The sequence below is a fragment of the Ranitomeya variabilis genome, chromosome 2, assembly GCF_051348905.1.
Source record: "Ranitomeya variabilis isolate aRanVar5 chromosome 2, aRanVar5.hap1, whole genome shotgun sequence".
Lineage (NCBI taxonomy): Eukaryota > Metazoa > Chordata > Amphibia > Anura > Dendrobatidae > Ranitomeya > Ranitomeya variabilis.
The window spans coordinates 484013790-484032940 of NC_135233.1; the positions used below are offsets into that span (position 1 = coordinate 484013790).

General features: G+C 37.0%; 1 protein-coding gene across 1 annotated transcript in view; it reads right to left on the bottom strand.

Moving 5' to 3' along the window:
* The window catches only part of LOC143803853 (uncharacterized), a 52175-nt gene that overhangs the window by 16575 nt on the left and 16449 nt on the right, over positions 1-19151 (bottom strand). The window contains exons 2-4 of the mRNA XM_077281618.1: positions 15555-18020; positions 10437-11777; positions 3848-5203 (exon numbers count right to left, since the gene is read on the bottom strand). Of these exons, the coding sequence (XP_077137733.1) occupies positions 3848-5203; positions 10437-11777; positions 15555-18020 (5163 nt within the window). The remainder of the gene's footprint in view (positions 1-3847; positions 5204-10436; positions 11778-15554; positions 18021-19151) is intronic.

Consider the following 19151-nt stretch of genomic DNA (forward strand, 5'->3'; position numbering starts at 1 on the left):
TACTCTTTGCATTGTTTTGAAATGCATCTGGATAAAATCCTTAAAGGGTGTCACCTGAATTTGGAGGGAACAATTTTCAGTCATATGGGCGGGGTTTTGGGGTGTTTGATTCACCCTTTCCTTACCCGCTGGCTGCATGCTGGCTGCAATATTGGATTGAAGTTCATTCTCTGTCCTCCGTAGTACATGCCTGCACAAGGCAATCTTGCTTTACGCATGCGTGTACTATGGAGGACAGAGAATGAACTTCAATACAATATTGCAGCCAGCATGCAGCCAGCGGGTAAGGAAAGGGTGAATCAAACCCCGAAAACCCCGCCCATATGACTGAAAATTGTTCCCTCCAAATTCAGGTGACAGAGTCCCTTTAACAAAGCTGCATGTAGCAGATGATGACTTTGATTTCTAAGTTGTAATGGAATTGTGGCCAAATTTTGCCACTTGTGAAAATAGCACTGATCTTCACAACATTTTTAAAGCATTTCTTTGACACCCAGTCATAGTATTTATGATCCTAATTCCTAATACAATTATGTTCCTTTTTTTTTCTAAATGAATACATTGTCAACGGTTTGTAATGTAAGACAGTTTATTTGTTTCCTTTTTTAGTTAAACTAACTTAATAAATTGATGGGTGAAGTCTATAGTTATTGTAAATTTGAAAGAGAAATGCTCAAACATTTTTGGTTTACTTGTTTTAGCAGGCACCATCATGCTATACCCACATGCTAATTCTTATTATTAATGAAAACCTATCTGGCAATTCATGCTATCCAAACCTCAGCCAACATGAATCAGAACCTGGCTGCATGATTTTAGAAGTTAGGCAATACTTTGAAGATCCAGACTGGTCCAGTGCAGCCCCGACAGTCTCTCTCTAGCTCAGTTGCCACTGATTGACAGGTCTTTCACTATGTAAACTCGAGGGATAGACCTGTTGATCAACTTTATCAGCCCTGGGAGGAGCCTACTGATGGCGAGCCAGACTGTTCTTGGTAATGGCATCAGACTAGATCTTCAAAATTATTATTCAAAACTTTTTTAAACCACCCGAGTATTTCAGTATTTTATATACCTGGCTGTGATTTCTGCTTCCACCAGTTTAAGCAGCTAGAATTGCCTGAAAGGAAGCCTTTAACAGGTTGTCATTGCATTTTTATGTGTAATTTTCTCAAGGATTTTAAGATCTCTGTTTGCGTGATTCAATAGGAATTTTTATTGCTTGTAGTAGACAAAAATTCATCCTGATCACGTGATTTACACACATGATCCAAACTCCAAACTAATATAAAAAGTAAGTGTCATTTTAATTGGTATTTCATAAAGCAATAGTATACAACAAAATTAGCAACTTGATAAATAATTTACGACATAAATCTATTTCTCTCTCTGCCAGGACTGATTATTTATTCTCTAAATTTTTTAATTCTCAGGTAAAATCTGCATTCAATGAACAATATTTAGAATTGGGAGTCCTCAGTGGTTGATACCTTTTAATGGCTAAATGAAAAGATGGTAACAAATTGCAAGCTTTCGAGACTACTCAGGTCCCTTCATCAGGACCTCAGTAGTCTCGAAAGCTTGCAATTTGTTATCATCTTTTCAGTTAGCCATTAAAAGGTATCAACCATGAGGACTCCCAATTCTTCATATTTTTCTATTTACTGGCTAACATGGTACCAAGATATATATGTTTCCCATTCAATGAACATTAATTTTTACATTGTTGAGCTAGGAGATGACAGTTACAACTAATGAAACTCCATGTAGATGGGCGGGAATTGAAGGGTGGAGCTAAATGCAGAGCCCTTCCTTTCTCTTCTCCCCCTCCAGTCTTCATAAAATTTCATCAGTCACAAATGTCATCTTCGATTTCAGTAATGGGAAAATCTGTCTTCACAAAATACAGATTTTCCCTATGAATTGAGAATTTTGAGACTGAAAGCTCTGTACAGGAGAATAAAGAAGCAGATTTTTCTGATAAGATATATTATAAATTTGCTTATTTTCATGTGTTCTATTAATGTGCAAGATAAAAATTATAACAACAGTTACTCTTTTTGTTACAGTATGGACTTGAGAGACGTAGTTTTTAATGAGGTGAACACTTGTGTGTCAATAAAATATCAGAAATATTTATATCTGTAAAAAAAAGTACCTATCCAATAAAACAAGGAGTTCATACCATATAATAAAGACAATTTGTCATGTAGATACAAAATGTCATGCCAAATTAGTCAGAAAAAATCCATATAATAGTGAGCTTGGTCATTGTAAGGAGAATTCTAATAATGTCTAAAAAGTATATCTTATATACATATCTTACATGTATACAGATGGTATTATATCCATATACTAGAAATATTTGAGCGATAAGACAAAAGAGTCCTAAACTCTTACACTTGTATCTTACATCCATATGTCAGTATTAAACCAATAAAGAACACATGAAACATTATAATAAAAGCAGACACATTAGATCTAATTGTAAAGGTAACATGACCAATCGTGCAAGAAGCCAAGGACTCATTACACCCGAAGCTCGTTTCGCTGTGGAAACCTTGACTTTATTATATGATATGAACTCTTACATATCTCATAATACCTAACAGAGGATTACGAGAAATAGCAGTGAATTGCACAAGATTTAACCACGTATACCTACCCTTTTTCCCATATTTGTATCGCCCGTAGTGTTGAGCATTCCGATACTTCAAATATTGGGTATAGGCCGCTATTTGCTGTATCGGAATTCCGATACTGAGTTCCAATATTTTTGCGATATCGGAAATCGGAATCGGAAGTGTGCGGTGCGTATGGTTCCCAGGGTCTGGAGGAGAGGAGACTCTCCTTCAGGCCCTGGGATCCATATTCATGTAAAAAATAAATAATGAAAATAAAAAATATTGATATACTCACCCCTCCGGTGGACCCTGGCTCTTAGCGGTGCCTCCGTTCTTAAGAATGCAGGGAGTGAAGGACCCTCGATGACGTCGTGGCTTGTTATTGGTCGCGTGAGCGGTCACATGAGCGGTCATGCGACCAATCACAAGCCCCGACGTCATCGAAGGTCCTTCACTCTGCATTCTTAGGAACGGAGGCAGACGCTTGGAACGGTGAGAGCCGGGGCCGTCTGAGGGGTGAGTATATCCATATTTTTTATTTTTTATTTTATACATGAATATGGATCCCAGGGCCTGAAGGAGAGTTTCATCTCCTTCAGACCCTGGGAACTATTCCGATATTTTGTGTCCCATTGATATACATTGGTATCGGGTATCGGTATCGGCGATATCCGATATTTTTGGGATATCGGCCGATCCAATCCGATACCGATACCTTTGCATATTGGAAGGTATCGCTCAACACAAATCGCCCGCCCATTTATTTACACATATAATTTTGTGTTCTATTTTTAAATGTATTGTAAAAAGGATGTTTTAAGCCTTCCAAAAAAGCTCATCTCTGTAAGTGTTAGTATATAGATAAATAATAATAAAAATATTAAAATCACCCAATTAATAATGTTGATATTGTTCTTACAAATATTACCCCACATTTTCCTTTACAGTTAAATAATTTAGTTATCTCTTCATAATGTTCACATTTTTTAAATGGTTTTGAAAATGCCTCACGGCTCTGTCTAATGGATCACCCTCTTATGTTAAAGCAGCTAACTCAAGTTCATGTACTAATTCCCACCTATGATTATCTCACACATGCACAACAGGAGAAGATATGCAATGTAAAAAAAGACAAATTTAAAAATAATGTAGATCCAGAGTAAATCAACAGAATTATCTGACACAGGAAATCCTAATTATGCTAATATTAAACGCAATCTTACCTTTAGTACTAGTGCTGATGGTGGTAGGGGTGGTGGTAGTTGTAGAGGTTATTGGTGTTCTTGTTGTTGGTGTTCCTGTTGTCGTTGTTGACTTTGTTGATGTTGATGTTTCTGGTGTTGTTGATTGTGTTGTTGATGATATTATAGATGTTCCTACTGTGGATGATGGAGGTGATGTTGATGGACTTGATGTTGATGTTACAATATGAGACGTTGTTGGGACAGAGCTTGTAGATGTTTTGATTGAAGATGATGTGATTGGTGTTGTTGTTTCACCACAGATTTTAGAGCAGCACTGCACCCTTATTATATATTTGTCACATACTGGTGCATCAATTCCTCCCTGTTTGGCCAGAAGACAAGCAATGCTTGTGTCCCTGCTACACGGTGATAGTACATCGTTTACTATGTTTTTCAACTCTGGTCTTACTTCACACTTAACATCACTGGCCATTTCTTGCGTTGAACATATTTCATAAGTAGCAAAGTTTAACACTTCTGAGCTATCAAGATCATCACCAGAGAAGACGTCTGAAGGTATATCTTCCTTACTCGAAAAATCTTTGAACACTTTGTTGACTATTTCATTTAAAAATGCTTTATCTGTTTTGCTGACTTCCTCTTTAGAATCTTCTCTTCCAAAGTCGCGGCTTTGCTCTTCTTCACTTGATGAAGCTTTAAAGAATTTTTTGAATAAATCATTAAAATATCCTTTACTGGGCTTGCTGTCTTGTGGTTTAGAATCTTTCCTACCAGTGTCATGGTCAACATCTTCTTCATTTGAGAAACCTTTGAAAATCTTTTTGAATAGTTCATTGAAATATCCTTTCTGAGGCTTTCTAACTTTTTCATTAGAACCTTTTTGTGCAAAGTGACCTTCTTTTTCTTTAGAGAAGCCTTTTGAGAATATGCCATTTTCTTCGCTGGAATGATCTCTTGATGGATATGTTTCTCCATCTTTACCTGGGTTTGTCGGTGTATCATTATCTGTCATCAATGATGACCAATAGCATTTCATGGAATATGCATAAGGACAAGTGGTATAAGAAGTAGTGGAAACACTAGTAGATGATTGAGTGATTGGTGTTGTTGAAACTGTAGTTTTACTGGTACTTGTAGAAACAGGAGTAGTTGTCAGAGTTGTCTTTGTTGATGTGGATATGGTTGTTGTTACAGTTGTAGATGATGTTGATGGTGGAACACTGTGTGTTGTCTTCGTTACAGTAGTACTTGGTGTACTTGACGTTGTTTTGGATGAGGTTGTTGATGGAGTTGAAGTAATTGTTTTTGTACTTGTTGATGTTGTAGAAGTAGAGGTAGGTGTAGATGTTTCAATCGTAGTTGATGGTGTTGGTACTGTTTCACAATCAGGTATTGAAGATGAAAATGAATGAAAAGATTAATAAAAAATCATATCTTAGTGTCTAATTCTGTATTTTTCAGCCTTTTTCAGATTTAGATTTTAGGAATTTGAATTTCTGTACATTAATATTTCTGAATTTAATTCCTCAAATATGCAGCAATCTACAGTATAATGTAAATAAATAGGATTTCTAATTTTATTTACAATTAGGAAATAAAATCTACTCAAAATTCAGCTTGCTAGTTATTTTGTAATTGTAGCTTCTTTATTCTCGTGTATAATTTTAGTGAGGATTTTACTCTTTGCATTGTTTTGAAATGCATTTGGATGAAATTCTTAACAAAGCTGCATGTAACAGATGATGACTTGGATTTCTAGGTTGTAATGGAATTGTGGCCAAATTTTGCCACTTGTGAAAACAGCCCTGATCTTCACAACATTTTTAGAGCATTTGTTTGGCACCAGGTCATAGTATTTATGATCCTAATATAATTATGTTCGGTTTTTTTCTAAATGACTACATTGTCAACGCTTTGTAATGTAAGACAGTTTATTTGTTTCCTTTTTTTAGTTAGACTAACTTAATAAATTGATGGGTGAAGTCTATAGTTATTGTATATTTGAAAGAGAAATGCTCAAACATTTTTGGTTTACTTGTTTTAGCAGGCACCATCATGCTATACCCACATGCTAATTGTTATTATTAATGAAAACCTATCTGGCAATTCATGCTATCCAAACCTTAGCCAACATGAATCAGAACCTGGCTGCACGATTTTTGAAGTCAGTTTATACTTTGAAGATCCAGACTGGTCCAGTGCAGCCCCGACAGTCTCTCTCTATCTCATATGCCGCTGATTGACAGGTCTTCAACCCCTTTCTGACCTCGGACGGATAGTACGTCCGAGGTCAGAAGCCCCGCTTTGATGCTGGCTCCGGCGGTGAGCCCGCATCAAAGCCGGGACATGTCAGCTGTTTTGAACAGCTGACATGTGTCCGTAATAGGCGCGGGCAGAATCGCAATCTGTCCGTGCCTATTAACTAGTTAAATGCCGCTGTCAAACGCAGACAGCGGCATTTAACTACCGCATCCGGTCGGGCGGCTGGAAATGATGGCATTGCCGACCCCCGTCACATGAACGGAGGTCAGCGATGATTCAGAATAGTTTCCATAGAGGTCCTTGAGACCTCTATGGTTACTGATCCCCGGCAGCTGTGAGCGCCACCCTGTGGTCGGCGCTCACAGCACACCTGATTTTCTGCTACATAGCAGCGAACAGCAGATCACTGCTATGTAGCAGAGGCGATCACGCTGTGCCTGCTTCTAGCCTCCAATGGAGGCTATTGAAGCACGGCAAAAGTAAAAAAAAAAAAAAAGTTAAAAAAATGTGAAAAAAAACACATAAAAGTTTAAATCACCCCCCTTTCGCCCCAATCAAAATAAATCAATAAAAAAAAAACCTACACATATTTGGTATCGCTGTGTTCAGAATCGTCCAATCTATCAACAAATAAAAAGTATTAACTTGACCTCTAAATGGCGTAGCGAGAAAAAAATTTGAAACCCCAGAATTACGTTTTTTTGGTCACCACGATATTGCATTAAAATGCAATAACGGGCGATAAAAAAAAGTATCTGCACCGAATTAAAATTATTAAAACGCCAGCTCAGCTCGCAAAAAATGAGCCCTCAACTGACCCCATATCATGAAAAATGGAGACGCTACAAGTATCGGAAAATGGCGTAATATTTTTTGTTTTCTAAGCAAAGTTTGGAATTTTTTTTAGGTAAAAAATAACCTAGTCATGTTAGGTGTCTATGAACTCGAACTGACCTGGAGAATCATAAACATGGCAGGTCAGTTTTAGCATTTAGTGAACCTAGCAAAAAAGCCAAACAAAAAACAAGTGTGGGACTGCACTTTTTTTGCAATTTCACTGCACTTGGAATTTTTTTTCCGTTTTCTAGTACACAACATGCTAAAACCAATGATGTCCTTCAAAAGTACAACTTTTGCCGCAAAAAATAAGCCCTCACATGGCCAAATTGACAGAAAAATGTAAACATTATGGCTCTGGGAAGGAGGGGAGTGAAAAAGGAACACAGAAAAACGGAAAATCCCAAAGTCATGAAGGGGTTAACTATGTAAACTCAAGGGATAGACCTGTCAATCAACTTTATCAGCCCTGGGAGGAGAGGAACTTACTGATGGCGAGCCAGACTGTTCTTGGTAATGGCATCCTGCTAGATCTTCAAAATTATTATTCAAAACTTTTTTAAACCACCCGAGTATTTCAGAGAATTATATACCTGGCTGTGATTTCTGCTTCCACCAGTTTGAGCAGCTTGAATCGCCTGAAAGGTCGCCTTTAACAGTTTGTCATTGCATTTTTATGTGTAAATTTCTCAAGGATTTTAAGATCTCTGTTTGCGTGATTCAATAGGAATTTTTATTGCTGGTAGTAGACAAAAATTCATCCTGATTACGTGATTGACACACATGATCCAAACTGATATAAAAAGTAACTGTCATTTTAATTGGTATTTCAAAAAGCTATAATAGTACACAACAAAATTAGCAACTTGTTATATATTTTATGACAGAAATCTGTTTCTCCCTCTGCCAGGACTGATCATTCATGCTCTACAGTTTTTAATTCTCAGGTAAAATCTGCATTCAATGAACAATATTTAGAATTGAGAGTCCTCAGTGGTTGATACCTTTTAATGGCTAACTGAAAAGATGGTAACAAATTGCAAGCTTTCGAGACTACTCAGGTCCCTTCATCAAGACCTCAGTAGTCTCGAAAGCTTGCAATTTGTTACCATCTTTTCAGTTAGCCATTAAAAGGTATCAACCACTGAGGATTCTCAATTCTTAATATTTTTCTATCTACTGGCTAACACGGTACCAAGATACATATCTTTCCCATTCAATGAACATTAATTTTTACATTGTTGAGCTGGGAGATGACAGTTACAACTAATGAAACTCCATGTAGGTGGGCGGGAATTGAAGGGTTGAGCTAAATGCAGAGCCCCTCCTGCCTCTTCTCCCCCTCCAGTCTTCATAAAATTTCATCAGTCACAAATGTCATCTTCGATTTCAGTACTGGGAAATAGGGTTGAGCGAAACGGATCGTTCATTTTCAAAAGTCGCCGACTTTTGGCAAAGTCGGGTTTCGTGAAACCCGACCCGACTCGAGCGTGGGATCGGCCACGTGGTCGGCGATCTTGGCGCCAAGTCGCGTTTTGAATGACGCCTTCCCTGCCATTTTTTCAGCCAATTAATTGTGGGCAGCGTGATGACATAGGTTCCGGCCTGGTTTTTGCGGCGTCATAGAGCCAAACTACCGTTTGGGCTGCAGTGATTTCCGGAGTCAAACACAACATATGCTTTGCACGGAGGAGAGAGAGAGAGAGAGAGAGGGAGAGGGAGAGAGAGAGGGAGGGAGGGAGGGAGGGAGGGAGGGAGGGATATAAAAAAAATCATCCACATTGACTTGCATTGGGTTTCGTGTTCCGGTCCGGAACCCGACTTTACAGTAGAATCGGCCGATTTCACGCGATCCGACTTTCGAGAAGGTCGGGTTTCACAAAACCCAACTCGATCCTAAAAAAGCAAAAGTCACTCAACCCTACTGGGAAAATCTGTCTTCACAAAATACAGATTTTCCCTATGAATCGAGAATTTTGAGACTGAAAGATCTGTCCAGGAGGATAAAGAAGCAGATTTTTCTGATAAGATATAATAGAAAGTTGCTTATTTTCATGTGTTCTATTAATTTACAAGACAAAAATTATGACAACAGTTACTCTTTACGTTATAGTATGGACTGGAGAGATGTGGTTTTTAATGAGGTGAACACTTGTGTGTCAATAAAATATCAGAAATATTTATATCTGTAAAAAAGTACCTATCGAATAAAAACAAGGAGTTCATACCATATAATAAAGACAATTTGTCATGTAGACACAAAATGTCATGCCAAATTAGCCAGAGAAAAGTCCATATAATAGTGAGCTTGGTCATTGTAAGGAGAATTCTTATAATGTCTAAAAATTGTGTCTTATATACATATCTTACATACATATAGATGTTATTATATCCATATACTAATATATTTGATAAATATGACAAGAGTCCTAAACTCTTACACTTGTATCTTACATCTATATGGCGGTATTAAGCCAAAAAAGGACACATGAAACATTATAACATAAGCAGATGCAATAGATCTAATGGTAAAGGTGCAAGAAGCCAAGGATTCATTACACCCGAAGCACTTTTCGCTGTGGAAACCTTTGTCCAAGTGACACCTTGTTATATGATATGAACTTCTATATGTCTCCTAATACCTTAGTCTACGTTCACATTAGCGTTCTGCGCCGCAGCGCCGGGCGCCGCATGCGTCATGCGCCCCTATATTTAACATGGGGGCGCATGGACATGCGTTGCACTTGCATTTTGCGACGCATGCGTCACTGCGGCGCACGCGTCATGGCGCAGAGGACGCAGCAAGTTGCATTTTTTGTGTGTCCAAAATCAAGCAAAAAAAGGACGCATGCGTCACAAAACGCAGCGTTGTGAATGCGCTGTGCATGCGTTGTTCCTGCGTTGTGCGTTGCGTCGCCGATGCTGCGGCGCACAATGCAAATGTGAACGTAGCCTAACAGAGGATTACGAGACATAGCAGTGAATTGCACAAGATTTTACCAGGTATACCCACCCTTTTTCCCATATTTGTATCGCCCATCCATTTATTTACATATATCATTTTGTATTCTGTTTTTTAATGTATTGTAAAAAGGATGTTTTTAGCCTTCCAAAAAAGCTCATCTCTGTAAGTGTTAGTATATAGATAAATAATAATAAAAAATATTAAAATCAACCAATGAATAATGTTGATATTGTTCTTACAAATATTACCCCACACTTTTCTTAACAGTTAAATAATTTAGTTTTCTGTTCATAATGTTCACATTTTTTTAATAGTTTTGAAAATGCATCACGGCTCTGTCTAATGGATCACCCTCTTATGTTAAAGCAGCTAACTCAAGTTCATGTACTAAATCCCACCTATGATTATCTCATACAAGCACAACAGAAGAAGATATGCAATGTAAAAAAAGACACATTTAAAAATAATATAGATCCAGAGTAAATCAACAGAATTAAGTGACACAGGAAATTATAATTATGCTAATATTAAAAGCAATCTTACCTTTAGTACTAGTGCTAATGGTGGTAGGGGTGGTAGTTGTAGAGGTTATTGGTGTTCCTGTTGTCGTTGTTGTTGACTTTGTTGATGTTGATGTTTCTGGTGTTGTTGATTGTGTTGTTGATGATATTATAGATGTTCCTACTGTGGATGATGGAGGTGATGTTGATGGACTTGATGTTGATGATACAATATGAGACGTTGTTGAGACAGAGCTTGTAGATGTTTTGATTGAAGATGATGTGAGTGGTGTTGTTTCACCACAGATTTTAGAGCAGCACTGCACCCTTATTCTATATTTGTCACATACTGGTGCATCAATTCCTCCCTGTTTGGCCAGTAGACAAGCAATGCTTGTGTCCCTGGAACACGGTGATAGTACATCGTTTACTATGTTTTTCAACTCTGGTCTTACTTCACACTCAATATTACTTGCCATTTCTTGCATTGAACATATTTCATAAGTAGCAAAGTTTAACACTTCTGAGCTATCAAGATCATCACCAGAGAAGATGTCTGAAGGTATATCTTCCTTACTCGAAAAATCTTTGAACACTTTGTTGACTATTTCATTTAAAAATACTTTATCTGTTTTGCTGACTTCTTCTTTAGAATCTTCTCTTCCAAAGTCGCGGCTTTGCTCTTCTTCACTTGATGAAGCTTTAAAGAATTTTTTAAATAAATCATTAAAATATCCTTTACTGGGCTTGCTGTCTTGTTGTTTAGAATCTTTCCTGCCAGTGTTATGGCCGACATCTTCTTCACTTGAGAAACCTTTGAAAATCTTTTTGAATAGTTCATTGAAATATCCTTTCTGAGGCTTTCTAACTTTGTCATTAGAACCTTTTTGTGCAAAGTGACCTTCTTTTTCTTTAGAGAAGCCTTTTGAGAATATGCCATTTTCTTCACTGGAATGATCCCTTGATAGATATGTTTCTCCATCTTTACCTGGGTTTGTCGGTGTATCATTATCTGTCATCAACGATGACCAATAGCATTTCATGGAATATGCATAAGGACAAGTGGTAGAAGAAGTAGTGGAAACACTAGTGGATGATTGAGTGATTGGTGTTGTTGAAACTGTAGTTTTACTAGTACTTGTAGAAACAGGAGTAGTTGTCAGAGTTGTCTTTGTTGATGTGGATGTGGTTGTTGTTACAGTTGTAGATGATGTTGAAGGTGGAACACTGTGTGTTGTCTTCGTTACAGTAGTACTTGGTGTACTTGACGTTGTTTTGGATGAGGTTGTTGATGGAGTTGAAGTAATTGTTTTTGTACTTGTTGTTGATGTTGTAGAAGTAGAGGTAGGTGTAGATGTTTCAATCGCAGTTGATGGTGTTGGTACTGTTTCACAATCAGGTATTGAGGATGTAGAGCAACATTGTATTTTGATTTGATAATTGTAACATAATCCTGGAAATTGTTGTTCACTGTTACGACAAATAAGACCCACAGATTTGCTGCATGTGACCTGCTGACCAAGGTCTGCTAGAGAATTATCTGGAAATTCTTTTGCTCTGCACTGGACATTTTGTGGTGCATCACAAATGTTAAATCCTTTTTTTCTTATGTTGTCGAAGGTTTCAAAATCTCCATTTCCACTGCCATAAGCAGGATAAGATACATCATACCAGTCTGACCACGTGCATACTCCAGTATCTGTGCATACTGCAATGAAAAGATTAATAAAAAAGACATATATCTTAGTTGCTCATTCTATATTTTTCAGCCGTTTTCAGATTTAACATTTAGGAATTGCTGTACATTAATATTTCTGAGTTTAAATGAAAAAATGGGAAAGATTCTTGCACAACTATCCAGGGATAAAATTGATTCTTTATTCAAATGTAGTTAAAACATTAAAAGGCGAGGTACGAGGCCTTTCCTTTTAATGTTTGAACTACGCTTGTATAAAGAATCCATTTATCCCTGAATGGTTGCTTCAGAATCTTTCCCCATTTTTTCATCTACATTCCAATGATCACCAGTGGAAACGGCACCCTCAGGAGGAACACTGGTACAAATTTCAAACTACATATTGTCAGCGTGGTAAGCTCCTTCGTCCCTCTCCCCTCCCTGCATCTCACCATTTTTTAATTTAGTTCCTAAAATATGCAGCAACTTACCGTATAATGCAAATAAATAGGAGTTTCAAATTTTATTTACAATTAGGAAATAAAATCTACTCAAAATTCAGCTTGCTAAGTATTTTGAAATTGTAGCTTGTTTATTATTGTGTATAATTTTAGTGAGGATTTCACTCTTTGCATTGTTTTGAAATACATTTGTATGGAATCCTTAACAAATCTGCATGTAACAGATGATGTCTTGGATTTCTAAGTTGTAATGGAATTGTGGCCAAATTTTGCCACTTCTGAAATTAGCACTGATCTTCACAACATTTTTAGAGCATTTCTTTGACACTAAGGGTACTGTCACACAGTACCATTTTAATCGCTACGACGGCACGATCCGTGACGTCGCAGCGATCGTATGAATATCGCTCCAGCGTCGTAGACTGCGGTCACACGTTGCAATCACGGCGCTGGAGCGATGCCAAAGTCCCCGGGTAACCAGGGTAAACATCGGGTAACTAAGCGCAGGGCCGCGCTTAGTAACCCGATGTTTACCCTGGTTACCAGCGTTAACGTAAAAAAAACAAACAGTACATACTTACATTCCGGTGTCTGTCCCCGGCGTCTCAGCTTCTCTGCACTGTGTAAGCGCCATAGCCGGAAAAGCAGAGCGGTGACGTCAGACGTCACCGCTGTGCTCGCTTTCCGGCCGGCTGGCGCTCACACAGTGGAGAGAAGCTGAGACGCCGGGGACAGACACCGGAATGTAAGTATGTACTGTTTGTTTTTTTTACGTTTACGCTGGTAACCACGGTAAACATCGGGTTACTAAGCGCGGCCCTGTTACTTTTTTTATTTACTTGTTTTAGCAGGCACAATGATGCTATACCCACTTGCTAATTGTTATTATTAAAGAAAACCTACCAGGCAATTCATGCTACCCTAACCTCGGGCAACATGAATCAGAACCTGACTGCATGATTTTAGGAGTTAGTATATACTTTGTAGATCCAGATTGGTCTAGTGCAGCCCCGTCAGTCTCTCTATAGCTCCTTTGTTGCTGAATGACAGATCTTTTACAATGTAGACTCAAGGGATAGACCTGTCAATCAACCTTAGCCTCACTGGGAGGAGCCTACTGATAGCGAGCCAGACTGTTCTTGGCTATAGTATCCAGCTGGATCTTCCAAATTATTATTCAAATTTTTCTTTGAACCACGAGAGTATTTCAGAAAATTATATACCTGGCTGTGATTTTTACTTCCCACAGTTTGAGCAGCATGCATCGCCTGACAGGTTGTCTTTAACAGTTTGTCATTGTATTTTTATGTGTAAATTTCTCAAGGATTTTAAGATCCCTGATTCCTGTGATTCAATAGAAAATTTTATTGCTGGTAGTAGATAAAAATTAATCCAGATCACGGACACACATGACCCAAACTGATATAAAAAGTAACTGTCATTTTAATTGGTATTTCATAAAGCAATAGTATACAACAAAATTAGCAACTTTGCTATATACGTTACTGCCAAAATCTGTTTCTCTCTCCTCCAGGACTGATTATTCATTCTTAAAATGTTAAATTCTCAGGTAAATTCTGCATTCAATGAACATTAATTTTTACATTGTTGAGCTAGGAGATGACAGTTACAACTAATGGAACTCCATATAGATGTGCGGAAATTGAAGGGAGGAACTAAATGCAGAGCCCCTCCTGACAACTGTCATATCGATTTCAGTAATGGGAAAATCTGTCTTCACAAAATACAGATTTTCCCTATGAATTGAGAATTTTGAGACTGAAAGATCATTCCAGGAGGATAATGAAGCAGATTTTTCTGATAAGATATATTAAAAAGTTGCTTATTTTAATGTGTTCTATTGATTCACAAGATAAAAATTATAACAGCAATTACTCTTTACGTTACAGTATTGACTTGAGAGATGTGGTTTTTAATGAGATGAACACTTGTGTGTCAATAAAAAATCAGAAATATTTATAGCTGTAAAAAAGTACCTATCGAATAAAAACAAGGCGTTCATACCAAATAATAAAGTCACTATGTCATGTTAGATACAAAATGTCATGCCAAATTAGTCATAAAATAGCCTATATAATAGTAAGCTTGGTCATAGTAAGGAGAATCCTAATAATGTCTAAAAATTGTGTCTTATATACATATCTTACATATATATAGATGGTATTATATCCATATACTAATATATTTGATCGATATGACAAAAGAGTCCTAAACTCCTACAATTGTATCTTACATCCATATGGGGATATTGAACCAAAAAAGGACACATGAAATATAATAAAAGCAGACGCATTAGATCTAATTATAAAGGTAACATGACCAATCGTTCAAGAAACCAAAGACTCATTACACCCGAAGCACATTTCGCTGTGGAAACCTTTGTCCAAGTGACACCTTGACTTTATTATATGGTATGAACTCTTGTATATCTCCTAATACCTAATAGAGGATTACAAGACATAGCAGTGAATTGCACAAGATTTTACCCAATTGTACCCACCCTTTTTCCCATATTTGTATTGCCCGCCCATTTATCTATACATGTGATTTTGTATTCTAATTTTTAACGTATTGTAAAAAGGATGTTTTTAGCCTTCCAATATAAAGATCATCTCTGTAAGTGTTAGTATATAGATAAATAATAGTAAAGAATATTACAATCAACCAATTTGTAATGTTGATATTGTTCTTACAAATATTTCCCCATACTTTCCTTTACAGTTAAATAATTTAGTTTTCTCTTCATAATGTTCACATTTTTTACCGGTTTTTAAACTGCCTCATGGATCTGTCTAATGGATTAATAGATCACCCTCTTATGTTAAAGCTGCTAACTGAAATTCATGTACTAGTTCCCACCTATGAATATCTCACACAAGCACAACAGGAGAAGATATGCAATGTAAAAAAAGACAAATTTAAAAAGAATGTAGATCAAGAGTACATCAACAGAATTTACTTACACAGGAAATGTTAATGATACCAATATTAAGAGCAATCTTACCTTTAGTACTAGTTCTTATGGTGGTAGGGGTGGTGGTAGTTGTAGAAGTTATTGGTGTTCTTGTTGTTGGTGTTCCTGTCGTCGTTGTTGTTGACTTTGTTGATGTTTCTGGTGTTGTTGATTGTGTTGTTGATGATATTATAGATGTTCCTATTGTGGATGATGGAGGTGATGAACTTGATGTTGATGTTGCAGTATGAGACGTTGTTGAGACAGAGGGTGTAGATGTTTTGATTGAAGATGATGTGGATGATGTTGTTGTTTCACCACAGATTTTAGAGCAGCACTGCACCCTTATTATATATTTGTCACATACTGGTGCATCGATTCCTCCCTGTTTGGCCAGAAGACAAGCAATGCTTGTGTCCCTGGTACATGGTGATAGTACATCGCTTACTATGTTTTTCAACTCTGGTTTTCCTTCACACTTAATATCACTGGCCATTTCTTGCGTAGAACATATTTCATAAGTAGCAAACTTTAACAGTTCGGAGCTATCAAGAGCATCAACAGAGAAGATGTCTGAAGGTATATCTTCCTTACTCGAAAAATCTTTGAACACTTCGTTGACTATTTCATTTAAAAATACTTTATCTGTTACTTCATCTGTTTTGCTGATTTTTTCGTTAGAATCTTGTCTTCCAAAGTCACGGCTTTGCTCTTCTTCACTGAAAGAATCTTTAAAGAATTTTTTGAATAAATCATTGAAATATCCTTTACTGGGCTTGCTGTCTTGTTGTTTAGAATCTTTCCTACCAGTGTTATGGCCGACATCTTCTTCACTTGAGAAACCGTTGAAAATCTTTTTGAATAGTTCATTGAAATATCCTTTCTGAGGCTTTCTAACTTTTTCATTAGAACCTTTTTGTGCAGAGTGACCATCTTTTTCTTTAGAGAAGCCTTTTGAATAAATGCCATTTTCTTCACTGGAGTGATCTGTTGATGGATAGATTTCTCCTTCCTTACCTGGGTTTGTTGGTGTATCATTATCTGTCATCAACGATGACCAATAGCATTTCATGGAATATGCATAAGGACAAGTTGTAGAAGAAGTAGTGGAAACACTAGTGGATGATTGAATGATTGGTGTTGTTGAAATTGTAGTTTTACTAGTACTTGTAGTTGTAGAAACAGGAGTAGTTGTTGTTGTTAATGTTGTTGATAAAGTGGAAGTGGTTGTTATACTTGGTGTTGTGGAGATTGAATATACTGTGTGAGGTGTTGTAGTTGAGAGAGAGCTGGTTGTTGTTTCAGTTGATGTTGGGGTTGGTGGTGTTGTTGTAGGTGTAATGTTCGTTGTTGAACTTGAATGTACAATAGTTGTTATTGAGACAGAGGGTGTAGATGTTTTGATTGAAGATAATGTGGGTGTTGTTGTTTCACCACAGATTTTAGAGCAGCACTGCACCCTTATTCTATATTTGTCACATACTGGTGCATCAATTCCTCCCTGTTTGGCCAGTAGACAAGCAATGCTTGTGTCCCTGGAACACGGTGATAGTACATCGTTTACTATGTTTTTCAACTCTGGTCTTACTTCACACTCAATATTACTTGCCATTTCTTGCATTGAACATATTTCATAAGTAGCAAAGTTTAACACTTCTGAGCTATCAAGATCATCACCAGAGAAGATGTCTGAAGGTATATCTTCCTTACTCGAAAAATCTTTGAACACTTTGTTGACTATTTCATTTAAAAATACTTTATCTGTTTTGCTGACTTCTTCTTTAGAATCTTCTCTTCCAAAGTCGCGGCTTTGCTCTTCTTCACTTGATGAAGCTTTAAAGAATTTTTTTAATAAATCATTAAAATATCCTTTACTGGGCTTGCTGTCTTGTTGTTTAGAATCTTTCCTGCCAGTGTTATGGCCGACATCTTCTTCACTTGAGAAACCTTTGAAAATCTTTTTGAATAGTTCATTGAAATATCCTTTCTGAGGCTTTCTAACTTTGTCATTAGAACCTTTTTGTGCAAAGTGACCTTCTTTTTCTTTAGAGAAGCCTTTTGAGAATATGCCATTTTCTTCACTGGAATGATCCCTTGATAGATATGTTTCTCCATCTTTACCTGGGTTTGTCGGTGTATCATTATCTGTCATCAACGATGACCAATAGCATTTCATGGAATATGCATAAGGACAAGTGGTAGAAGAAGTAGTGGAAACACTAGTGGATGATTGAGTGATTGGTGTTGTTGAAACTGTAGTTTTACTAGTACTTGTAGAAACAGGAGTAGTTGTCAGAGTTGTCTTTGTTGACGTGGATGTGGTTGTTGTTACAGTTGTAGATGATGTTGAAGGTGGAACACTGTGTGTTGTCTTCGTTACAGTAGTACTTGGTGTACTTGACGTTGTTTTGGATGAGGTTGTTGATGGAGTTGAAGTAATTGTTTTTGTACTTGTTGTTGATGTTGTAGAAGTAGAGGTAGGTGTAGATGTTTCAATCGCAGTTGATGGTGTTGGTACTGTTTCACAATCAGTTATTGAGGATGTAGAGCAACATTGTATTTTGATTTGATAATTGTAACATAATCCTGGAAATTGTTGTTCACTGTTACGACAAATAAGACCCACAGATTTGCTGCATGTGACCTGCTGACCAAGGTCTGCTAGAGAATTATCTGGAAATTCTTTTGCTCTGCACTGGACATTTTGTGGTGCATCACAAATGTTAAATCCTTTTTTTCTTATGTTGTCGAAGGTTTCAAAATCTCCATTTCCACTGCCATAAGCAGGATAAGATACATCATACCAGTCTGACCACGTGCATACTCCAGTATCTGTGCATACTGCAATGAAAAGATTAATAAAAAAGACATATATCTTAGTTGCTCATTCTATATTTTTCAGCCGTTTTCAGATTTAACATTTAGGAATTGCTGTACATTAATATTTCTGAGTTTAAATGAAAAAATGGGAAAGATTCTTGCACAACTATCCAGGGATAAAATTGATTCTTTATTCAAATGTAGTTAAAACATTAAAAGGTGAGGTACGAGGCCTTTCCTTTTAATGTTTGAACTACGCTTGTATAAAGAATCCATTTATCCCTGAATGGTTGCTTCAGAATCTTTCCCCATTTTTTCATCTACATTCCAATGATCACCAGTGGAAACGGCACCCTCAGGAGGAACACTGGTACAAATTTCAAACTACATATTGTCAGCGTGGTAAGCTCCTTCGTCCCTCTCCCCTCCCTGCATCTCACCATTTTTTAATTTAGTTCCTAAAATATGCAGCAACTTACTGTATAATGCAAATAAATAGGAGTTTCAAATTTTATTTACAATTAGGAAATAAAATCTACTCAAAATTCAGCTTGCTAAGTATTTTGAAATTGTAGCTTGTTTATTATTGTGTATAATTTTAGTGAGGATTTCACTCTTTGCATTGTTTTGAAATACATTTGTATGGAATCCTTAACAAATCTGCATGTAACAGATGATGTCTTGGATTTCTAAGTTGTAATGGAATTGTGGCCAAATTTTGCCACTTCTGAAATTAGCACTGATCTTCACAACATTTTTAGAGCATTTCTTTGACACTAAGGGTACTGTCACACAGTACCATTTTAATCGCTACGACGGCACGATCCG